At 34.4% G+C, this 26777-nt stretch overlaps 1 protein-coding gene and 1 long non-coding RNA gene across 5 annotated transcripts in view; one reads left to right on the plus strand and one right to left on the minus strand.

Moving 5' to 3' along the window:
- Nucleotides 1-26777, plus strand: part of wdb (widerborst) — a 59027-nt gene that overhangs the window by 8971 nt on the left and 23279 nt on the right. For all 4 annotated transcript variants that reach the window (XR_011157050.1, XM_069039141.1, XM_069039139.1 and 1 more), the window contains exon 2: nt 16116-16312. Coding sequence is in view for 3 of the 4 variants with exons in the window: in XM_069039141.1 (XP_068895242.1) it covers nt 16116-16312 (197 nt within the window). In the remaining variant the exon portion in view is untranslated. The remainder of the gene's footprint in view (nt 1-16115; nt 16313-26777) is intronic.
- On the minus strand, nt 3677-4970 carry LOC138124199 (uncharacterized). The gene is made up of 2 exons (XR_011157051.1): nt 4108-4970; nt 3677-4059 (listed from the first exon to the last, which is right to left on the minus strand). It is a non-coding gene; the product is annotated as an uncharacterized lncRNA (long non-coding RNA).

Genomic DNA, 26777 nt, shown 5'->3' on the forward strand with positions numbered 1-26777 from the left:
ATCCCATTTTCCTCGTCGCGGTTCTACCCACACGAGCAGACATGCAGGAACGGGGCCGGAGTTCCCTCGACATTGCGAACCATGAATGAACGATGACGTCCGTCACGTTTTTGTCATCGACGGTTCCACGCACGTCCAAGGAGGCGACAACGGTATCGACACGTGTTGGACCCCGATTCTGGTCGGACGTTCCATTGTGATCGGTTTATTTTTGGGGCGATCATTTTCAAATTGCATGCGGAGATAAATTTATGTCGGCGCGAAATTTTCGCGTCTAAAAATAAGATGGCGATCGTTCCGCCCGCGTACGTAAAATGGTCCAAGAAAAATTCATAACATCCGTTTTCATTCAGATTTTCATCGAGCGCCTCGGCTAGCAACCGAGTCTCGACATTTGTCGTGCGACGAAGTTTGCTACAATACTTTTACCTAAAAAAAAAACACGACGGAATGTCGTACAGATTATGAATTTTTTTTGCTTGCACGGTAGAAAATTATACGAATTAGTATTGTTACTATTATTTACTTATTATGTTCAGGAAACGACCATACATTTCTTCGTTTGTCTGGATCCTCTTAGAAAGACTTTCTCTGGTGATAATAAGAAATGTCTTATGTAAATGGAATGGGTCATCACTGCACGTGCTCTTTAATAAAATCCTAGGACATATTTTTCTTGTAATCAGCCAATCGTTTCAAGTCAGGAAGACTCTCACTTTTAGTTTCAGAAATATCTTTTTTCCACGACTGTTAAAGAATGAATGCATTCTTGTTGGATATTGATTGAAAGAATGGTATCAATTCCACGCCCCGTGTAGAATATACTGAATTCCACGACTGTCAGCCAATCACATCCCTCGTATGTATTTTCATTCTATAACGGCAGATCGCCAATCGGATGCGTTTGTAAACAATAAGTCGCGTATCGCGTAGTAACCGCTGAACGAGGCACAATTTTCATTGTCAAATATTAAAAATAAATGTAAAATCAGTTTTCAAAGATTGTTTTTTCTTGGAATAGTCGTGGAGAAAGTATAGTCTTCAACTCGCGTATAATGGCTATTATTCACTCGTATGATTCCACCACTCGCCTACGGCTCGTGTTGGAATTTTCATCTTGAATAATAGCCATCATTATATGCTCATTGAAGAATGTACTATTTGCATTTTCTTTTATAATTTTTTGTGCTCATTTTTCCTTTCAAATATGGTGCAACTAGGTAATAAGGTACCTGTTCCAAATAAGGCCCCCTCGAAAATAAGGCCCACTGATGATATTGACTTAGTTATTGAAATCTCCAAATATACGACAACATAAGGGCTTCGTTTAGCATGAGTGCATAATAGTATATTATGATACAAGTTTATAAGGAAGCCTTTAAAGCACGCGCGACGAGTTTAAGAGCACGACGCGTAGCGGAGTGCTTTTAACGTCGCAAGTGCTTTAAAGGCCCTTATAAACGTGTATCATACGCTATTTTTTATTATACCTGCACTACAATCTGAAAATCATAGCAAAAAAAGTAAATTGAATTACCTTTTCTCAGGTAATCTGTGTCATTAATCGTTGATATAGAAATGGTCAATTGTTGTTGTTTCGTTGCTATCATAGATCGTGTATCAATGTCTATTTATCATTGTTCAAAATGTAGGTGAATTTGTTGTTACCTAAGCAACCTTTAAAGCTCGGCGTGCTTGAATCGCCTGTTTTCGCACGCTCAGGCGTGCTTAAAACGGCGATTCTGATGCAGGCATAATAAAAAATTCGTACAAATGACCGTACCAGATATGTTCAAATTTCGCGGTAAAATAACATTGCAAAGTTCACCCACCAGTGTTGTTAAAAAGCGAGAAAAGTAAATGTAAGATTTTAAGGTATTTACCACAAATTTCTGTTTGAAAATAGAATTGCAGTATTCCTTGGAAAGTTCTTTTTCATTGCATGCATTTATTTCAAATCTGCTTTTAGCTTCTTTTCGTATCATATCTTATACCCTTTAATGTGAGCTGGTTTTAATAAGGCCCGGCAAAGGAGTAGGCCTTATTAAAACAGTAGTGGGCTTTATTCTTGAATTATTATTTTGACAAAAAATCAAATAAGGGAAGTTAGTAAATTGTCCCTGATGTGACACCTGTGAAATGATAAGTATGCGTATGTGCAAGAATTGTTCCGTTTGGTACCACGAAGCTTGTATAGGCCTAATAAAAGATAATGATTTGGATTGTTTGTGTGGTTCATGCAAGTGAAAGTTGTTTTTATTTAAGTATTCTAGAAGAAAATGGTGTTTTATTAACTTATATCGAAAATTTAATGGGTGGGCCTTATTAAGCACATCGTACGCAATAAGGCCCACAAACAATGTTTTTTTGAAAAAGGAATAACTTCTTTGTTATTATTTTTTTATTTATATGTTTATGCTGTTATGTTAAGAAAAGAATAAACTTTCATTTACAACCCGCATCCAAATTTCTTACTTGTTTTTACTAACCGATATTTGAAAACAAAAATTAGGTGGGCCTTATTTGGATCAGGTACCTTACAACAAATTGACGTCAAGTGATCATGCAAAATGTATGTTAACCGCATCGATTTAAATGCGCAAAGTACTTCTTACATTGTTATAGGTGACTCGATTATCACCTTTTGTAATTTTTCGAACAACAATTGGTCTTCCTTCACGTAAATTATCGCTAAGTGAAATTCTTGCAAAGTTTCATTGTACCAATTGTAAACAGTTCTTCATTATCCAAAGCAGAATGGAGTCCTTCAATGCATTGTTCAGATGTGCATTTTTACCATGCAACGCCTATTTTAAAAATGCATTTCAAACCAACGGTGACAGCTATCGCAAATTAAATTGTAACCGCCAATGTACAAAACTAGTTATTTATTTAACGAGTTCGTGTGTAATTTTGGCTTTTTTTGGCAAAAAAGCCCAAATTACACAAGAACGAGTTGAATGCAACGTTTTTTTGTTCGACGAGCCCCTTAAAGGCTCCAAATCGCTAAAAATCTTTAAAATTAGCTTGACGTTTCGTTTTGACAAGTTGTCAAATTTATCAAAATCCGTTCACACAAGGTGCGTTCGGATACTACCTCGGAGATGCAAGCACAAATTTAATAGACTTGAACAGCTGATTGGAGATCAATCTGAAATAAACGAACGAAAATAAGGTAGGTAATTGTTCACTTTAGCTCCCGGTCGAATTTTCGCGTTTTTTCTGGCCAAACACCCTTAGGGCGTCCTCCTACATCGTTTCCCACCACTCAAACCTTGTGCAAATGCCCTTCTTTTTCTCTCTTGTTCCACATACCACATAAACATAATCAGATATAACCCTAGTATTGTGACAGGCGCCAAAATCTCAACATCCTCCGTCGAAATACCCCTAGCAAATCGAGCTTCCTCTAATGACTCTGTCGTCTAACATCCGAACGATTTAGATTTACATCAATTTGCTCATTTTACAATAACCGAACGATTTTGACGTAAATTAGCATAAAAATGATATAAACGAACGCAGCTACAGGAAAAAATTCTCAAATTCTGACAGTGTCGAACAAAAAAAGCTTTTGTGTGCAACCGTACGCGAAATGAGCACTTCGCGTGCCTAGAGCAGGCCGCGAAATTGAATTTCGCAGCGGTTGCCTTGACGACGGCCGTAAAAGTAAAAGTCATTTCAATATTTATTTATTATCACAATTACAACATATCTATCTCTATATTTGCGGTGTGATCTTACAAAATCTGGATTGGGTACAGTTAAAGTTTGATTTATGCCAGTTTTTGTGTCAGGAACGGCCGCTATTAGTACAGAATTTTCATCCGGTTTGAAGTTCCCACCAATTTCAAATGAATGGTCGCCTTATGAATGACGAGTCAGTAAAAAATATCCCCATTATCGATCTAGAACAGACACGTATGAATTAGGTTAATTTTTGACCGGTCAAAAAGGGAAATATCTAGTAACATATCCTGAATCCTGAATGGCATCAACAGACATTTTGGTTTATTTGTCTCTTCGCACGGCATCTGATATTTCCACGATTAAAATAACCTAAAAAGGAGCAGATGATAACTTATCATAACCAAATTTAACATTTACCTGCCACAATAAATAAATTCCAGTAAATAGGTAAGCCAATGCAACATTATCCGACACGGTTTTCACATTCTTCTTGTTACATCAGTCTCAAAGTCACTGTAACATTTTTTATATTGCTGTTTCGATTTTTCAGGTTTCAAATGCGACACTGCACTGCAATTTATAATATTTTTTTAACTCTGGATGAGTACACGGAACAAGAGCTGCATATTTGCGGTATAATCTTACAAATTCTGGATTGGTGACAGTAAAAGTTCGTTTTATGCCAGTTTTTGTGCAGGAACGGCCACTATTAATACAGAATGTTCATCCTTGATGTCATCGATAGACATTTTGGTTAGTTAGTCTCTTCGCATGGCTCCTGATATTCCCATGATTGAAATGACCTAAAAAAGGGCAGAGAGCTTCAACATTGAATATGTGCTCCATAAAGTTGAACTTTTCACAGTTTTTGATTTTTCCATTAAATAAGCCAAAACAACATTCTCCGACACCGTTTTCACATTATTTTTATTACACCGCTCTTTAAAGTAACACTTATCGTACTGCCGTTTGGACTTTTCTGGTATTAAATTGGACACTGCACAATCTGCAATATTTTTTAACTCCGGGGAAGTAGACGGAACAAAAACGTTGTAATTTTCTTGCGACATTTTTTCAATTTTTCTCAAAATGAATTGTTTTATTTATGTCGTTTCCATAGCGACATGTAGGCCGACTTTATTTTTATTGACAGTGAAGGAAATTTTACTTGTTCATTTTATAATTACAAATTTTCGGGTTGCACACAAAATGTTGTGTACGCCTGGGCTACGAGATCCTTTGACGACCTCGAGATTGTCTTGTCTCGGCCGCAAAGCGGCCTTGACGACAATTTTTCTCTCGGTTCGCGAAAGTAGGATTTCGCAGCCTCGCTATACAAATAACTATTTTTGTTAGACACTGTCAGAATTGGAGCATTTTCTCCAATGTGAACGGATTTTGATAAATGTCACAACTTGTCAAAACGAAACGTCAAGCTAATTTTAAAGGTTTTAAGCGATTTGGAGCCTTTAAGGGGCTCGTCGAACAAAAAAACGTTGTATTCAACTCGTTCGTGTGTAAATTGGGCCTTTTTTGGCCCACGCGTGCCAAAAAAGGCGCAATTTACACACAAACTCGTCAAATAAACTGCTATTCTTGTACAGTTTATTTATAATTCAATTAATGCAATTGATGTATTGTTAGTAAAGGGTGTTTTTTTAAATTTGGCGTCGAAGTAGGCGTTGGAGAGTCGATTGAGAGCGCACCACTCGTGTAAAAGCGTAAGATTTAAACAGCTGATCCGTGATCCGTAACCTGTATAGTGCGTTCACAATCGACAGTTCAACGCCTACTTCGACGCCAAATTTAAAAAAACACCCGTTATTATTAGAAATTTTATCCACAACCGATAGGTACATTATGAGGTCATAATTCTACTGTTTTGAGATGTCTTATGGGATTAATAAAACACTAGTGTCCTACATCCACTTAATTATTTATTTCTATTGTTACTTTTTCAAACATCTGGAAAGAGCCATGTGTTTACTGGATTTCTAAAGCCGGGGATCTACTGATATCCGCAACTATAGACCAAAAATCTGTTCTAAGATTTTACAGCAAATCTATTATAATATTTACTCGCAGATACGGTGTTCAGTCTCTTCTTTACGATATGAATTTGTGTCGAGTTTTGCATCTTTTTAGGAGTATGTATGAATCCCAGACATAAGTCGCAAAGTAAAGTAGACAAGTTGATGTTATACACGAAGATACAAGGTAAATGGTTTTTGTCTTATTGTGCTACGAACGAATTTTTCTCGTTCCTTTAGTACAACTACAGAGTTCCACTACAAAGCCTCTTTTATTTTTGACGTTTGTCAACATTTGTTGTGTTGTACGTAAGAAATTCTTGTGCATTAACGATCAAGAAATGCATGGATTACTTTGGTTTTCTCAAGAAATCCTCTAAAACTCGATCTTTCGAAGTGTAAGCTTGGTCAACGTCTCTGTCTATTATTCATTTTTATAATAAAATCCACGACAATCTTCTAAATTGTTGCAATATAAAATTTTGCGCCCTAATTTCTTGTCAGTTACATTACTCATACGACCTTTGAAATTGTTGCTTTTATGTTATAAAAATGTAATTTCAATAACGTTCGTACTTTGTGCATTTTATTCTCTTCTTTAATTAGGTCGCGATTAGGATACGACGTCCTTGTCTGGTTTTCTATTTATAGTACCTATTGAATGAGTCCAAAAATATTTCCTTTCTGTTAGATTAGGCAGACTATTCGTTGAAGGTTTTGGAGTGTCTCTTTTCGTCCATAGGTCGGGTTTCTCAGGTTTTCTTGCATATTAGACGAGTCCTATTGATTATTGTATTTTTGCATACTTAATTTATTTAATATTTTGCAGCACTCTTCACTATAATAATAATACATATTTCTAGAAATCGTGATTCAATAATTATTGCGTACTTTCAGTGGATCTTTGTTTACGTTTGTTCCTCAATTAGTTTGTTTATAAAATCCAAACATTTTTATTTTATTTGTTTATTTTAGTATGTTATATTTTATTTAACTTTTATGTTTAGTACCTTATATTTTCTGAATTAGTTATGTTATGTGGATTATTATTTTCACATTCATTGCTGTTACGTCTTTTTCCTTTTCATGGACAAATATAACGTCACATCTGCCACAACCCTTTGTAGTCATTTTATGACAAATTATCAATTTATTTCTCCTGTTTGTCTACACCTGACGAATCCAGTACGCACAATTGCAGTTTTAGTACCATCTCCCTTTTACAACTGTGGCGGAAACTCTCCGTTTTGGTTGAAAATAAGCTTCAGTTCGTAGAAAAAACGAAACACCTCTCCTGGGGCTCCCTCGCACAAATGCATTAAGCGTGCTTTACGCGATCGTCTTTCGCAACGTCGCGAGTTGCTCGCGGGTGGATGGCCAGCTTCATAGTTTCCGTAGTCGGAGATCACGAGCTCAATTTATGTTATCTCCGTTTGGCATTTCGTCCACCTGACAAGAGGAATTTGTTTACGGCATCGCCGGCATTGTTTCCACCCGAAGAATAACGTCATGTAGAATGACGCCGATATTTCATTAGATCATGAAAGGTGCTATCTGCGAGGGGGTAAATGATGAATCGGATCCATTCAGAGGCCGATTGCAGGGAACGGTGAAGCAGCTGTGTTGGTTGCATTTTGCAACGGGAGCGTTTCGGGAAGATGGTCCTAAGTTTGTGATATTTTTTTGACGGTGCATCGAATCGAATCGCCCATCCCTAATCAAAAGGGGTGGAAATTGAAAGTTGTGTTCCGCTCCGAATCTTGGAGATTTGCCGCCACAAAGTTACATAATTAAGTGTTGTTTGTTTTTCATTTTCATGTCGAAACTCGACACAAGAACGTGTTCAAACAGTAAGTGCCGTTGATTGTTGTTGTTGTTGGTGTGACAAGTACAATTGAGTCTTGAATGTAGTAAACTGGGTCAAGTAATCCGTAATAAATGGATGAATTGAGTACTGTGCAATTTTCTTAATTCCCATTTTGAGTACCGAGAATTACTCGACGGTTTTTATATTACGTCAGTGCTTTTGTCTTCGTTTAATTTGACAGCCGAGCGGAGATTGCTCCCTGTGTATATTGTTAAATAAAATGCACAAGTGAAAATGATCTGTACAAAGTTTTTTGTTCTTATGTGCATTTTAGTGTAAAACACAGATTTTCACTGCAGTTACGATTTTTGGAGTTTGTTTTCCTGTGGATTATTACTTAGTTTTGGTTATTTTGTGTTCATCTGATTGTATACCAAGTGGCTCTCCCAACTTACCAATTTTTTTCTTTGTAGAAATATGAAATTTTATAGATAATATGTAATTGTATTTAATGTAGATATACAGGGTCATTATATCGGGTATTCATTTAAATTTATCCTCAAAGTAGGCGTTGAAGAGTCGATTGTGAACGCATCACGGATTAGGGATTACAGATCAGCTGATTAAATCTAACCTCACTATTTGCGTTGTTTATGTTTTTACTATGCAGATTGACGAGTAGTGAGTTCAGAATCGACTTTTCAACACCCGATAGTTGATATGAGGAAGCAATCACTCGATCCCAAAAAAATATAGTTATCAGAAAGCAAAGCCAATTGCTTTTGTTTATAGATTTAAATGTTTCTCACTGATTCATTCATCAAACATAAACTCTATAACTCGTGAAACCGAAGCAGCACATTCAACTCACGTTGAATCTCCAGTTAGGTTTCATTTTCATTTGTTTCGAGCGATCAAATTAATTTGTAATCGAGTCATCCTTGGATTTGAATCCGTATGTCTTTTGCGATTGATATATCAAGCTGCGTTTATTGGAGCGTGGAGTTCAAGAAACGACATACGATTTCGGATTCATGGATATTGTCGATTTGGTTTTTTTTTTTTAATACGAGACGGTGTGTGTAACTTAAGTGACCAAAAATACAATTTAAACTAAAAAATAAAATACATGTCGGCAAGTTAATGAGAAGTTTGATATTGCGTAGGTAAGTTACTTTATGATGGGAAAGTGTCGAAGTAAGGATGACAAAATGGATTGGCATAAATATAGTTTGTCCAGCGAGAGATTAGTTGACATAAAAATCACTAAATTCTACATAGAGAAAGTAGTATCTAGCGCACGTAAAATTTGAAATATATCCTTCAAGCAGTAACATTTTTGCTCTGAAATGATGTTCTAATTAATGTATTCTAGTGCATCTTGTAGTGTTGGGTTACAAACCTACAATTTAAAATCTCCCAATCTCTCGCTGGACGAAGTATACACATAATTATCTAATAATAACAGCATTTATGTAAAAAGAAAAGAATTCAAAAAAGGACCGTGTAATGTGATTGTGTTGTTAAACCATCAAGACGTTGTAATGTTTGACGTTTGAGTTACTTTTTATTAAGTCATTTTGAGTTACTACGTTACGAAAGCAGTTATTTCACATCATTATGTAATTCTTATTAACGTACGTGTAATTATTCTTTTTACACGATTTTTTTCTGTTTCGAATTTACCTTTGAACCTGACGGAGTCGTCGGGTGTGTAAGTCGAATCTGCCAGGCAACTGTGTATATTATTGATTTGCAACCCTTTATTATTTGAAGAGGGAGTCAATTTTCATTGGGTAAATAATGATAATAAATCAATTATTGTCTCATGATGGTGTTACTTTGCTAATGTTCGACTCCGTTGTTGCTTCGGTGATTGTTACTTTCCAAGAGATTCCACTGTTGACAATAATGGATGATGCGTTTTCGGGTTATACGTTTCAAGGTAAAACCAAAGCAAACAGTTTGTTGTCTTTTAGTGCGAACCTATATTATTTGGGAGTTGTTAATTTGTAAATTTTTGCAAGTTTCTAAATGCGTTCTCGCGTTATCAACGGCAATCAATATTTATTTCTCAAACACTATATTTGTTAACACCTAACTATTGTTGACAAATTGATCTGGCCATCCTTGTACTTATTTGTTTTGATACGGAAAAAAATTAAATTCACTAAATATGGAACAGATGTAATAGAGAATATGATAAATATTAAATATAATTTGGTGAAATCACGATTGTGATTACATTGTGATAAACCATTTATTTATTTATGAACAACGCTAAACATTTTTTTTTATTTTCACAAATATTTTCTGTGAATCACGGTGTACGCAAACTTTTAGTTTGTTAAACAGCGTATCAATTCGTTGTAGAGATTGTGTTTGTTTAGAAAATTCTTGATTGATCCTGCATTAACATCATTATATCGACACTGACCAGTTTTATGTGTGGCCAGATAAAATCAATACACTGTAAAAACAAATACCTCAATTCAAGACCAAAAATAATTGGATGATATTTTTCGTACCACGTGTACAAAATTTATGAAGAGAAATGTCAGGCAGAAGTTATGAGACGAAAAAATATCCAATATTCAGAATAGATATGTTTACAGCAAAAACAAAATTTACTAATGGGTGTTCATTAAAAAAATATATCAAATATTGTGTCTTAAAAATGAATTCTGCGTTACAAATACAATGCCAATTAAGGTAAATTGATTTTTTTGAAGGTGATTAATTTTAATTATCTTTTCATCAAATTTTTAATAACGCATTTTATTTTATTATGAATTATGATGTTTCCCGTGAGCTGTTAAGACAAATGAAAATGTTAGATTGTGACATTTTCTTTCTGAAAACTGTCAACTACATATTCTTGACCTCGACAGTATTTTTTGGCGGAGGTGGTGCATATCCGGAAAATATGATGTTATTAATTGTTTACCAACATAGGGTAATGAGGGAACCTAAAAAAAAAATTGAATAAATTCTAGTGCAACTAGTATACAATAAAACATTGTTATCTCAAATTTGCATATAGGAGCGCCAGGATTTGGTTCACCTCACCGAGTAGTATTTAGGCAAGAAGATTTTCTCATATGATTAAGTGTCATAACGGATCATCATAGTGGGAAATGATAAAGAATTGAGTTGAGTAGAAATTGGTAGAGTTCTAGAAGAAGGATATTCGTACCGATATATTGCATCAAGAATCAATGGCAGTTCTTGTGTACCTAATAATGTATGTTTTAAAGTATATGGAAAAGTATACACTGGACTTTTTTTAATAGTTGCCATAGGGAATTGCATGGTAAAAATTATACCCCCTGTTGACTTTTTTTGGCATTCGTGGGCCTTAAAAACGCTCGTTTCACTCGCGTTTTAAACTGGCCCACTCTTGGCATAAAGAGCCCAATTTATACACGAACTAGTTAAATAATATACATTCTTCCAAGGGGTCTAAACAGTTGGAACTGCACAGAAATACGAACAACTTCTTACAGCATCAAAACGAAAGATTCCGTTTTAATAGAAGAATCGCAATGATTATTGCAACAAAAAACATTAATTTGAAGAAGAATATGTTAAGATGTTGTAGCGACCTTGTCTATTCCATGACTAATTCAAACGTTGTAGGGTTGCCTATGAAGAAATGTTTATTTGGCCAATTCTTTTATCAATCAATTATATTGTAGGTATGTATTGATTTTTCTTCATGTTTATAATACAAAGTTAGAATTAATGTTTCGTTGTTGTGACACCCCTCCTACAGTGGCAGTGAGCAACTTTTCAAAACATTTCCCGATTTAAACCCAACAGAAAACGTGTAGGATAATATTTATGGTTGGTATTGGTAAATGCTAGGATGGGAATAATTTAGATCAACTCTTTGTTTCTCTCTGCCTAAAGTCATCAATAATTTTTCTGATCTACATTCCGGATTCATTAAGTAGTCCATTGGTTTTATGTTGTAACGAAGGAAACTTCATTTGTTGCTTTTTTTCTCCATTATGAAAACGTTAGATGTCAATATGTCGTTCTATATTCTAAGAAATATTTTCAAAAACAATTTAAAAGGTACTTTCTCTTACGTTATGAAATCACCACATACTTCCTGAAGAAAGCTATCTGATCTAATTTTTTCCCGAGGAAAATTGACACCTTTCCTAACCAAGTATTCGTCATATTCGTTCAATATTTACTCTTCACATCAGTGAATATGCCTATCATCGTTTGATCGCTAAACTTGAGATTTTTAACTCCTTAACGTTAGTTAAGATATTTATAATTATCTTTCAAACATCAATTACGAAATTTTTATTATAAAATAAAAATTTAATTTTTATTATTTTTATGATTACTATTTTTGTTAACTATCAAAGTACACAATTTTATGATCAGAATTGTAAAAATCATTATAAAACATTAAAGGAGATTCTTCTTTAGGAAATAATACTATTGATATTGTATTGAGTGATTCAAAATGATTGTGGATAAGTATGGCAACTATGTACGAAAATTTATGTGGCAACTGTGTGGATAGGATAGAGGACATTTCTTTGGCAGTTCATAGTGGCACAATTTTGAAAATTGTCAAGTCAATGTGCACTGGTATAAAAAGAATCAAGTGCACGCTTATGAAATGTCATACAAATGTCAACTCCACCCCACCCACAAAGTTGCCACATAAATTTTCGTACATAGTTGCTATACTTATCCACAATCATTTTGAATCACCCAATACATACTTACTATAAAGTAAAAAAAAATATATAAGAGCTCATGAAAAACAAGTCATTTCGTAGATTGACTCGTATATTATACAGGGTTATTCTAAATGATTGTAGTCGAAGTAGGCGTGAAAACTGAATGTAAAATTTATGGTTGCCGCTCCACATAAAAAAATCATCAAAATGATGTGTTAAATTGAGTGCAAAACAACTCAATATTTTTAAAATTGATTGTAGAACAACTCAATATTTCTGGATTCAATCGTTAATTTAACAAAAATAAATAAAATTCTCATCACCGCACTTTTTACCTAAAAAATGACAGTGACAGCGACACAACTGACAGTTCACATGAAAGCGGCAAAAACGTAATAACATGGGCATGGCCTACTTCGACTACAATCATTTAGAATAACCCTGTACAATCTATAGGTAAGTATTTTTTTACTACATATATTTTATTTTATTCTTATGCTAATATACATTGGCTGGATCTACGGTCAAGATTTCAAGATCAGTAATGGTAGATCATGTAACAAAATTTTCCAACTAAATATTCAACGTGAATTTGTGTATAAATCACCATTCATTTTCATTTCAAGCAGCTCTATCATGGCTTGCAAACTGTTGTATTTTTCTGTTACCATTTGTTACTATAGTTTGTCCATCGAGAGATTGGTTGACATAAACGTCACTAAATTCTATATAGAAAAAGTAGTCCTAGCGCACGTAAAATTTGAAATATATCCTTCAAGCAGTAACATTTTTGCCCTGAAATTATGCTCTAATTAATGTATTCTAGTGCATTTTGTAGTGTTGGGTTAATTTAATACAATTTAAAATCTCCCAATCTCTCGCTGGACGAAGTATATTATACTTTCTTTTTGTTTTAGATGTACGAGTCTTGTGAAATCAGGACCCCACAAACTGTCATTTCAATTTATTAACACTGTTTTCATAACACGTAGCTAAACAGCAAACAAATGCATTTTCACAAAACAATGCGTTCATTTTTATTAGTTCCATCTACAGTACAGGGTGATTCAAGTTTTACTGCCCGATCGAAAACACCCATTTATAATCGATCCAAATTCTCAAAAAATTCAGAAATGATTGTGTATCGCTGTAGAAGATTCTGTAAAAATTTATTTTTTTTTTAATGAAACAGGTAAATATGTACGGTCCTAACAAAGTTAACCTATTTGTGATAAAGCCGTAATTAAACGATGCAAATTTGTATTATGTGATTGTCATTTTTGTCCCAGTTTTATTTGTCCATCGACTGTGCATACATCATTTTAAATAATTTAATAACCGCTACATATACAGGGTGACTGACGAAAAACCTTTGACGCTGTATCTTACTTATTCTTCATCCGATTTGAATAAATGACACATCAAATGAAATAGTTCGAAAAGCACTTCATTATTATCCTATTCGATATTTTTTTCGACATCTATTTTTTGACAGACGATAGCCAACTTCTTTTTTTCAAATTACACTTTATATATTTTTTTTATTCGTTTTTATAAAGAATCTTCTTCTGAATATTCGTGCATTAAAAGAAAAAACAAAAAATGTATTTTAATTGAAAAAAATTGAAAATAAAAAATCAAGTAATCAAATTTGTAAACAATACAAAATCTATTCTAGTTGCTCAAAATTTCCTCAATGCTGTTGCAGACACTATCGATACCTTCTAGAAATACCCCTTTGCATTCAGTAAAAAATTTCGGGGTTTTTCCTGACATACTCCCACTATCCTTTTTCTTAACTCTTTTTGGGTACCTGGTGGGGTCAAATAAACATTGTCTCGAAAGTTTCGAATGAAGATAAAGAAATCCAATGGATTCAAATCTGGGTATGTAGCGGGCCATCGAATAGCTCCATGAGCACCCATTCATCGTTCACCAAAATGATTTAAATGATTTAAAAATACAAAATTCATGCGTGCATTACGTGGTATGGCGCCGTCCTGATGAAACACGACTCTTTTCAATACTGCTAATGGTATCTCATCCAGAAAGTTGCTTATTTCGTTTGATAATAAATAATATGATATTTTGTTTGATCGAGACTGCTATCAATAAAAAAGGGACCCACTAGTCCATTCTATCTCCAAAAATGCCACACCACACGTTAACACTAAATCGTCTTTGGAAATTTTCTTCCACAGCAACATTATTATTATTATCAAACTGTTTTGACAAATGACTATTCAGAGCTTACTTAGTCATTTCGAGCATTTAGATTAGAACAATCTTCTCTCTTGTTTATTTTGGTCACTTGATTTTTAAATTTTGTACATTTACTCTTTAATTTCTCGACTTTTGATTAATGAATGGGTATAGTTCTTTACATTTTTATATTCAGAAGACAAATCTCTATAACACTGAATAGAAAAAAATGTACAATGCTATTTGAAAAAAAGAAGCTAATGTTCATCTGTCAAAAACTGGACGCAAGATTTTTTTTTTGTTAAGTTGGTATTGAAGTGTTTTCAAAATTATTTCATTTGACGTGTCCTTTATTCAAATCGGATAAAAAATAAGCAAGATACAGCATCAAAGGTTTTTCGTCAGTCACCCTGTATTTACATCATTTTTCACTGAGAGTCCTTTGAAACATTTAGGAAAAATTTGATGTCATTGAAATCATGAAAACATCACCAGTTTTTGAAATAAATGAAATTTGATATTAAAGTGCAAAATTTAGCTATGATTTATTATTAAATTGGGCGGTCACTCCCACAGATGAGGTTGACGTGGGTTGTTTATGGTACCCTCTAGGGACTTAAGAATTACGAGAAAAGTTCTCAACACATGTCTACCAACAATGAGGTATTTATTTATGACACTAGTTGTAAATCTTGGTCATTTTTCGCTCTTAATGTTAAAATTGGAATAATTCAAAAACTACTAATTTTCTTTTGATGTTAATTTAATAAATGTGTTCTTTAAATTATGAGCGTGTACGAAAAAAATTTTTTTTGTTCGACACAGAATTTGAAAATTTTCTCCTATGAATGATAATGTCACAACTTGTCAAAACGTAACGTCAAGCTAATTTTAAAGATTTTAAGCGATTTGGAGCCTTTAAGGGGCTCGTCGAACAAAAAAACATTGTATTCAACTCATTCGTGTGTATGTTGGGCTTTTTGGCACTCGTCGGCCTTTAAACTGGCCCACTCATGCCTAAAAAAACTCAATTTACACACGAACTCGTTAAATAAACTACTATTTTTGGTGGTGTTTTTTTTTTGCGACAACTGTACTAACCAATCTACCAATCGACTTTTATCAGCTTAAGTAATCAATTTCTTTTTTGTCATACACCATTTGAACTAAACTAAGGGATTTTTCTTTTCGTGCAACCTGACATCCTTTGATCAGTCAATAAAAATGCAACTAGTCTAGTTCGTCTATTTTTGTCGAGGTTTTATAAATAGATGACGCTTTGTTTTATTCCCATAAGTCCATAATCCTTCTCATATGCTTTTATATGGAGTACCCAATATAGAACCGGATTAATCATTAAATATTATGATTGTGATCTGTAAATTCACCGTATTTAGAGTGGTTAACAAATAGAACCTTGTGAATTATTGCCCATGTGGGTGTTTCGCAATCAATAATTTTTACATACGTACGTTTTGTGCCAATGAGCGACAACATACTTAAATTAATCATTTTTCGAGATGGGGTGGTTCAGTATTGTCCGTTTCGTTCCTGATATCTGATGTTGTCGCTGATGTTGGAGTCGGTATTGTCGACTTTCTGTGAGCAAAAATATGGCGTTTCTTTTCTTTTTTTGGTGTCGGAGTGAACTTTACAAATTTCTGTTTGTTGTTTCAGATGTCCCGGCGTCGGAGCAGGAGGAGTTGTTCATCCGCAAACTTAGACAATGTTGTGTGCCATTCGACTTTATGGATCCCGTGGCGGACCTGAAAGGGAAAGAAGTGAAACGTTGTACTCTGAATGAATTAGTGGATTATATAACCGGTGGCCGGGGAGTTCTCACCGAACCCGTCTACCCTGAAATTATTAAAATGGTGAGTGCAGTAAGAGACGAAAGTAAAAAGATCGCCGGAAGATTTTCAAGAATCCAGTTGGACACATTCTTGCGGCCGTTAATGAGCGCCCTCGATCTTCGCGCAATTCAGACTCGAAGAGTTTGAAAAGTATGCGAAACATCGCGATAATTCAGTCAATGGGTGTGCTAATGTGTTTCCCGGTTTTTAAGCGCAGGATTAAGATACAAATAGGTTGACGTTTTTCGTCTGTTTTAGTTTTAAAATAAAATGTGGCAGGCGTTAAGTGGAATTGGCAGAACGTTTAACTGTGACTTGAGACAGAGAGAAACGTGTCAAGACAAAAAGGAAAGAGCTTTTCCCTATTTGTTGGATAATGGCTTTAAAATACGAACATAACGGTTCTCGTTGTGACATAGAACAAGAAATATTTTATATGTAAAGGACGACGTTCGTTTAATGAATGACATAACAAGGTTTTGTTCTCTAAAATGAAACATTTTATGTGTGTTGGATGTTTTTGACTTGAAGTTAAAAAAAACTCCATGGTTTTTTCCTTATAAAATAGTAATTTATTACACGAGTTTTATCAGACTCCATTTTGTCGCACGCGTTTTTTAGAGCACGACAAACGCAGCGAAGAGTGCTATAAAGCAAACAAGTGCGACAAAATGGTTTATAAAACGAGTGTAATACAATTTTCTTTCTATTTTGTCCCTATTTTAAATTTAAAAAAAAGTTCAAAACATAATGCTAGGAAAATTAATTTGGCAGATATAAAGGGTGGGTAACACTGGTAACTAGACGAACAATTGCAAGTTTTGAATTTAAAGTGCCGTGAAGTGCAAGTTAGCAACTACTCACTGTGAGTCACTGCCAACATTAAAAATTTAAGTAAATGTTCCTGAAACCGGTATCGAAAAGAACTCCTTTTCGAAACTCGTTTGAGTGTTATACTGACTGTGTTAAAGGTGCAAAATAGAAAAAGGATTTTACCTCTATAAGATATGTAACAGATTTTCATTGATGGGCGTTAAACAAACGTAAAGGTGCCAAGTTAACATTTCTGAATACATTTTTGTGACTAATAAAAATAACATGTATTTAAAAAAAAATTGGTCAAGTGGCCTGGTGCTTCCTTTTGTTTCCGTTGAGGTGAGGCGCAGCTTCATCAGCTGTCAAATGTTTCATGAAACAGGAAGTTTAGGACGAAAGAGTGGAATACGTATTTCAGAAACCATTGAAAGAGGTAGGGAAATAATATAAAATAAACCGAAAACTTCAATTTGTCATTTATCACAACGAATAAAGGTATCATCAAAACGAGATTATGCGTCTAAAGGAATTCTCAGCTAAAACAAACTATTTACTTAGGTTTGAAAAAGAGATAGAAAACCACAGCCTCAGCCTCCTTGATCACAAATTTATTTGGACACTCGTTGCGTAATGATTCAAATTAAATAATGAATTGATTGAAAATGGTGTTTGTTTGGATTTCGGGATATAATATGTTTTCTTCAAACGTCCGTAAATTATGACATTATCCTGCTGCATTTGCATTGATAATGCTAAAGTGTCACTTCATTGTCATGGCATCTAACGAGCTGACGAGCGGCAGATAAAGTTATTATCTCCGCTGAGGGCGTCCGTGAAGTTATTATCTCCGCTGATGAGCGGCAGTAAAGTAAACTAGCTAAATCATTTGAAATTCCTACCTGGTTTCTTAACGTGTCTTAAATAATTTGTTATGAAGGTTTGAAGAAAAAATAGTAAGGTACCTGTTCCAAATAAGGCCCGCTCGAAAATAAGGCCCACTAATGATATTGACTTAGTTACTGAAATTTCCAAACATAAGGGGTTCGTTTAGCATGAGTGCATAAAATTCGTACAAATGACCGTACCAGATATGTTCAAATTTCGCGGTAAAATAACATAACATAACATAACATAACAAGTTCACCCACCAATGTTGTTAAAAAGCGAGGAAAGTAAATTTAAGATTTTAAGGTATTTACCACAAATTTCTGTTTGAAAATAGCATTGCAGTATTCCTTGGAAAGTTCTTTTTCATTGCATGCATTTATTTCAAATCTGCTTTTAGCTTCTTTTCGTATCATATCTTATACCCTTTAATGTGAGCTGGTTTTAATAAGGCCCGGCAAAGGAGTGGGCTTTATTAACACCGTAGTGGGCTTTATTCTTGAATTATTATTTTGACAGAAAATCAAATAAGGGAAGTTGGTATCGTCCCCGATGTGACACCTGTGAAATGATAAGTATGCGTATGTGCAAGAATTGTTCCGTTTGGTACCACGAAGCTTGTATAGGCCTAATAAAAGATAATCATTTGGATTATTTGGGTGGTTCATGCAAGTGAAAGTTGTTTTTATTTAAGTATTCTAGAAGAAAATGGTGTTTTATTAACTTTTATAGAAAATTTAATGGGTGGGCCTTATTAAGTACATCGTACGCAATAAGGCCCACAAACAATTTTTTTTTGAAAAAGGAATAACTTCTTTGTTATTATTTTTTTAATTTATATGTTTATGCTGTTATGTTAAGAAAAGAATAAACTTTCATTTACAACCAGCATCCAAATTTCTTATTTGTTTTTACTAACCGATATTTGAAAACAAAAATTAGGTGGGCCTTATTTGGATCAGGTACTTATATGTTATTCGGAGCAAAAATGGTTTTATGTGCTTTGGCCAATCTACCAGCCGCAGCACATAAAACTTCATTTTTGCTCCTCATAACATAATATACTATTAATAATCGAATTATAATAAAAAAAATCGAAAAGTGTATTTTCAAAATTTATTTTTATCTATTTAGGATCTCAATGTTTTACATATTATTTAATTTAAGAATGCAGTACATACCGGGACATTTTTTTAACTCTGAACATAGTCCATACTTATTCCCTATGTTCAATTTTAAAAAACACAGATCAATGCGTTGTGAGTTGCTATGGAACCAACTATACCGAACACCAGAGATTTTGAAATAATGTTAAAAATTGTTCCGATTGATGGAATTGGTCTATCATGTGTTGCATTGGAAATGTCACGCACATTTCTAATGCTCTGATTGGCACAGAATAACTGCATTATGTGTATTTCTTCTTCAAACAACTTGACCATTTTGTTAAACTGTCAAGTACTTATTTTCGTTACCTTGGTTACGTGATTACATACATGCATTGACCTGTGTTTTTTAAAACTGAACATAGGGAATAAGTATGGGCTATGTTCAATGTTAAAAAAATGTCCCGGTATATCAATACTTAGATTTTAATAACAGAAATGAGCGTTTCAAATGAAGCAAAAAATGTTATTCCTCTGACGTTTTTGCGTAAAATCACAAATAAAAATTGTTTTCCTCGTGTGAACTCAATCCGGGGACATACGGTATAAGAAATATACATATACATATTTACAAAATGCATTTCGGGCGTCATTCTGATCACTAATTTTTTTTTTTTTTAATAAGTGATCTAGATGTTTGAAAAAGTGTTAATCGGTGGGTGACAAGTCGGGGAAGTATGGTGGATGTGGTAGAGTTTGTAACCAAATTATCAGATATATTGCCCAAGGCAACGTTATTACTGTGCAATCGTGTAGGCCCTTTAATATTGTTTCTTATATTTCATAATGTACACTACATAACACCATCATTTTCTTATGGTTTTTTGACTTTGAGCAATGGTGTCCCAATATGTAGTTTGTTATTACCACAGAAAATGCATATTTCGTTAAATTAGGTAAAATTTTACTAGAAAAGAATCATTTCTGTCCTGCAGAAACAATGGAAAACAGATTTTGTATTGATTTTTATGATTACCACCTGTCAGTGCACATGGGACCCAATTATCCATCTTTTTGTCTCTGGCAAAAGGTATACAATGTGGAAACTTTAACTGGAATAAAATTTGTAACTTAGACATAGGCAATTTTTGTAAAAAAATCCCGTTCTTTGCCCACATTCTGGCGCATATGGTTTTTGTTTATCTGCGCTCGGAAGTGCGCAACCACCCTTAACTTTTTTTTCAAATGTAAGGGTATGCCAAGTGACATCTCGTTTGAAAACCCACTTCCCAAGGATACAACGCACTATTTGTTTTCTGAATATTTTCAAAGCCTACGTGTTGAAAAAATAAAAACCAATTTTATAAGTGTCTTTCTTGGCAAATTGCAAATCGATAGCATCCTGCACTCCTTACGTTTTGTAACATTTCCGGTGTGGTTGGCCTAATTTCATGCCTAATACGTTGCTTAGGTCCTTAATGTTGTTCGGTTTTGTTACATAGACCTTACTCTTGAGATATCCCCATAAAAAAATTCGAGAGGAGTAAGATCCGGAGATCTTGACCACTTCTTCCAATCCATCGATTGGGGAAAACTTCGTCTAAATATCTACGGACGATGACAGCATAATGGGGTGAATCTAACGGATTTGGAAATGAGGCCGCGAAAGCTGGCATGAGATTTTCTTGAAGCAGCGTAAGATATGTTGCTCCATCAAGATTACCATTCAAGAATACTGGCTCCAATATTCGATCACTTATTATCCCAGCCCATGCATTGAGTTTTTACGGGAACTAGTATGAGTTTCTTGCATCCAATGAGGGCTATGGTCAGCCCAATAACGGTCCAATTGTGGCGATTAACTTCACTACGTAAGGTGAAAGTACTTTCGTCTGAAAATTATAGATACTAAGGACATCTGGTTATTGTCGATCAGGTTCATCATTTGCTCGCAAAATTGGATACGGCAGATCTAAATATTCTCAGGACAGTAGTTCATATCGTAGACTGATATCGTTCTCACGGGCCATTTGCCGGGTTGGAGTCACCGGATTTTCTTGAACAGTTTAGCCTAGAATCCTCTCCAACAGTGGTTTCGCGCTGTCTGGGCACAACCCTTATATGACCCAAGTCCCGGTATTGTGCCTCAATCTTGTTTATTATGGTACTTTGACTAATGGGTGGTAAATCCGGATGCATTTCTTTAGCGAGAAGGCAATCAAGGCTTTTGAAAAACGTTACAATAAGATACGAAATGTACGCCTCCAACATGTTGAACTTTCGCCTATGCCCATGTTACGAATTTTATTCCAGTTATAGTTTCCACGCTGTATAAGCAACTAGAAATTGTTGCAACTACATCTAATGTTCTTCAAGGATCGGCCCACATCTTGGTCTTCCAAACGTTAACCTCAAACATTAATTCAATCCGTCTTGTTCTTTGACATTTTTACCTCCATTCCGAAAATTTACAAACGAACATTGTATGGTACATGCTGCAGTTGGACCTTCACCAAGTACTGCATTCATTTGCGGTTTTGGCAGCAGGTTGTCGTGGTTTAAATTTATGAAGAAAATTTATACACAAAACAATCAAGAAATGCTGTAGCCATAACAAAAGATGCCAAGAACAACGACATCACTTGCAATGATTGTTTAGTTATTTTCAGCATACCATCAGTGAATAATTATGACTGCCTAGAAAGATCTACATTAATAATGGAAGAACCTAATATATTTTCAAAAGTACCTATTACAGTGGTGATGTGTATGTGCTAGAACCAAATGATAAAAAAAGCGTTGTTATTTGTAATATAATTACCTGCATTTAGAATTTTGTTAAACAGTAACATCCTTTGTTTCATGGTTTTCACTTTATCCATACTATAAAAAATATATTCTTGAATCCTATGTTGTGATTGATGGCCAAACGACACTTCTCAGGCAGAGGCTTACGTAAAAATTGCATAATTTTCCCTTAAATTCAGAATGAGGTTTTTCATAGATAACTTTGCTGGAATTTTTTTGGTCATAACGTTGTATAATTAATACAACTTACAAGCGGTTCAAAAACGCTTTTATACGAGTGTGATTGTCAGTATCGTAGAAACAAACGACTACAAACATTCAAACAATTTTATTTCTACTTAAGTCACTTAAGACAATAATTCATTTAAAGTGACGAAGTTCAAGTGCTTTGATGACCTTAGAACAGAAATCATCCTCCGGAACCCGAGTAACTCGAAGGTGCTCTTTTAATTTTGTCTGGGACTTAAATCTGGCTAGCCGAATAATTGCTTCCATGCTTTGAAACTGCAGGTTGTGGAATTTCAGCTCTTGTGCCTACGTTGTTCTGTTGGAACAGCATTTCTCACAAATTTACTTTTATCTATGACAAGTTTGGGATCAGCACTGTTACTTCTCTTGTTACACTCTGAAACGCAAAGACCTGTTTCCAAAAATGTTTCCACAGGTGACAGTTTGAAATTTTCGAAAAGGTGTTTTGCTCCACTCTATACTTTAGCATTTTGGTTCTGAATCAAGGTGACAAACTAAATTGCAACCATTCAAACCCTGGTTAATGAAAATGGGTAAATTTGTCTCAAGAGTTTTCCAATGCTCGTCTGATCTGGCGTTAAACGTTTGGACAAAATGAAACATATTTCTCATTCTTATATTTACGTATAGATAACAACTCAATTTGGCCAATAATACAAATAATATTAAAATATAAATCACATAAAAATGATTTATCTTCAAGCAGTCGAAAATCGCGCCTTTGTGTATCTCTATAGAAACGGTTGAATTGGCTTTTTTTTGTAACCGGACTTGAAACACTTCAAATCCTAGGAGTTGCAATGTCCACAGGCGGCTGGACCGAGTCAAATGTAAGGTAGTTTGAAGCATTTTTCACGATTTATTTACATATCAATAATTAATTACAAGAAAGCCTCTAAAAAGCGAAATAACGAAATTATTATCCAATATTTAAAGTTGACTCAAGTTGCAAAAACTACTTTGCAACTGACGTTCATAGTGTAAGGTGACTGTAGTGAAATTTTTTAAATAAACTATTGTCAGTATCAAAATTAAGTAAAAAACCATACTGTACCACCCTAAAATGTGCGCATATGGGCCAGCTGTATAACAATTTTACACCAAATCATAGTTAAGGTTAAGTTCACTTCCCGTACCTTTTTTCCGTGAATTCATTTTCGGAACAAATTTAATGAGAAATCAGGAGAAATCTTTTTCGAATTTCAATTTCAATTATACAGGTGTCCCAGAGTTGCGAAAAAGCTCCATAACATGTTTGTTATTAAAGATATCAACTTTTTCTTTTTTCTAGATGGTAGCTACGCTTCTACTGCATATTCGGGAAATATTGCGGTATATATACAGGTGTCCCAATATTATACAAACACTAAAGTTATGTTTTTTTTAAATGGAACCTACCCAGTTTGATTTCATTTTTGGATTCTATGCTAAATTGTGAATCAAATCTACACAGGTCGTTTTTACTTATCTGCCATCGTTTTTCATCAGTGGCGCTTTTTTTTACCAGAATTCCGAATTGGGTCCCTTCGAAAATTCGTATCTTCCAAATAGTTGGACATAAATTAAAATAATGGACGCTGTTTGATTCCTGAATGTTTGCCGCATCTGTTAAGTGTTTACTCAATAACGTGCTTAGTCGCATATGCCTACTGCGATTTTTTAAATACTAAGAAACTAAAAATGTCAAATACTCATTTTTTTCAAATGGCATTTATTATTGCAGTGGTCGAAAGCTTTTTTGACAAGCTTTCCAACGGTATAGGGTTTGTATAGTCGAATGTGAAAATCTGGGGTGCTATCTTAAAATCACTAAAATAATTAAATGTTTAATTGTTAAACACTTTTTTGTTGGTTGATTCATCTTTATGGAGTAACCATATTGTGTGATTATCTTTTGTTAGGCCTACTAGATTTTTGTATTGTCTTTTTAACGGAAAAATTGCACCAAATTTAGCGATTTTAGGATAGCACCGTAGATTTTCAGATTTCAGTTATTGACATTTTTAGTTTGTTATGTTTAAAAAATCGCAGTAGGCATATGCGACTGAGCAGGTTGTTGAGTAAACACTCAGCAGATGCGTCAAACATTCAGAAATCAAATAGCCTTAATGATTTTAATTTATATGCAACGATTTGAAAGGTACGAATTTTCGAAGGGACCCCTGCAATTCGAAATTCTGGTAAAAAAGCGCCACTGATCAAAAACGATGGCAGATAAGTAAAAACGACCTGTATAAATTTGATTCATAATTTAGCAGCATAGAATTCAAAAATAAAATCAAACTGGGTAGGTTCCGTTTAAAAAAACATAACTTTAGTATTTTTATAATATTGAGACACTCTGTATATACATATACCACAATATTTTCCGAATGTGCAGTAGCTATCATCTAGAAAAAAGTAAAACTTGATATCTTTAATAACAAACAAGTTATGGAGTTTTTTTCGCAACTCTGGGACACCTGTATGTAGTTGAGTATGCAACAAAAGTTTCGTTAGTGTGAATTTTATAGCGACCCCTTTTAGTAACTTTTTGGTAATTACATATTTATTTGAGGTTAGGTACAGCCTAAATAGATTTAAATTACAGCAATGCTAGCAGTATTGATTCGTCAAAATTACCAAACATGATGACAGCTAATACAAACCAATCTAATTTTTCATCCGTGGTTTTTTGCAACTTGAGTCTACTTTAGGCGGTGCCATTGAGACAAAATCAAGCACCAAGGCACTTGACCGCAAATTTTTTTGAACGCTCTATAATTAAGTTAATCAGCTTATTGCAACAAAGTGTAGTCAGTTTAAGAGATTTGTTAAGAAATTTATTTGAGGACACAAAAAGCTGGCGTGGTTTTCATTGACAAAATGATAAACTTGTAAAATATTTCATTGATCGAAATTCTACGAATGGATGCATAAATTTATTCAAAGTCACAGGTCATTAATTTATGATAATTCAATTCACGGTGCAAAAATGTGACACCTTGAAATAGTTATTTGTGGCAATTAAAAATTTACGTGGAACCCTCGATTCATGCTAGTGCTCCAAATGACGAGGTGAATATTTTATGAGCCCGAGGGTAAACAGAAACGATTGATATTTTAATTTGTCATTATGTACTTTCGTTTTCACGGCGATCGTTCTTGTCTATTCGGGTGTCGCACATAAACAGGGCCATCGGTGCGACATTCCCGAAAGGAAGCTCAATGGTAATGAATTATTTATAGACCGCCCCGCGTGTTCTATTTATTTATGTTCGTTAGTATTGTGCCGAACGTCTGAATACGCACGAGATAAAAATCGTCGTGCATTACAACATACGAGAGGAATTTTTGGCAAACGATCGCCTACAGAAGGAAAAAAGGTAGAAAGTCGAAACGGGAGGTATTACACGGTCGCTGGCACCGTGTCAAGAAGCCGGTTAACTTAATTAAACGTGAATCATGGAAAAAGTTGTTGCCTCCTAGACTGTCGAGCGAAATTTCTGCCGAAAGGTTCATTTCGTTCGTTGCATTCAACAGATGACGGCGATCTGTGGTCGATCGAGAAGAACGGGAGAACTATGTAGTTGGAATATGAAAAATGTACATACCGGGTGTCCCATCACTTGTGTCCCGTAGGAAAATGACTTTAAAACTAAATTATATTTATATGAAGGTATTATAGATGCATAAATACTGTTCACCGCCACAAAAATTGGGTATTACTTTTTTGTTAAACCTAGGTACAGCAAGCAAAAAACTATCACTTTAAAAATTAAATTTTGTTCGATGCAGTTCAAATTTAGTATACGTTATGAAATAGTTATAGAGAAATAAAATCCGTAATTAGAATTTAATTAAAATGTTTTGATGTAAAGATATTTGGTTAATTTAATTTGGGTCCTTCTACTTTATAAAAATTAATGGAAGACAAAGTTAAGTTTGTGGGTATTATTCTTGTCCGCAATTTATGGTACGAAGACCATTCAAGAGGGTTCCAGCGGTACCTGCCTGTGTTACGGCGTCAAACACACTGCACCCCTCATAAATCTTCGTCTGCAATAAATTTTCATAAAGTAGAACGGCCCAAATTAATTTAACCAAATATCTTTACATAAAAACATTTTAATTAAATTCTAATCACGGATTTTATTGCTCTACCATTTTTTCAAAACGTATACTAAATTTGAACTGCATTGAACAAAATTTAATTTTTAAAGTGATAGTTTTTTGCCTGCTGTACCTATGTAATTAATTTTAACAAAAAAGTAATACCCAATTTTTGTGGCGGTGAACAGTATTTATGCATCCATAATACCTTCATATAAATATAATTTAGTTTTAAAGTCATTTTCCTACGGGACACAAGTGATGGGACACCCGGTACATGTCGAAGTAAAAGCGTATTTTCGTCTTGTCGAATTGTGTTTTTAAAAGCCTGATGTAGGCCAAAATACACATCGCCAGCGGAACGGGTATTATTATATTTTTCTTGAATGTTTGATGAAGTTTCATTGTGGTTCGGATGGACGTATAAATATTTCCTCCTCTCTGTCAAAATGTTTTGGGGGAATCTCGAAACTGCCGGCAACGTATTTTTGTGAAACATTAAAGCCCACCTCCGACAACGAATCGCCAAA

Source organism: Tenebrio molitor, chromosome 2 (assembly GCF_963966145.1).
Source record: "Tenebrio molitor chromosome 2, icTenMoli1.1, whole genome shotgun sequence".
In the NCBI taxonomy this organism is placed as follows: Eukaryota; Metazoa; Arthropoda; class Insecta; order Coleoptera; family Tenebrionidae; genus Tenebrio; species Tenebrio molitor.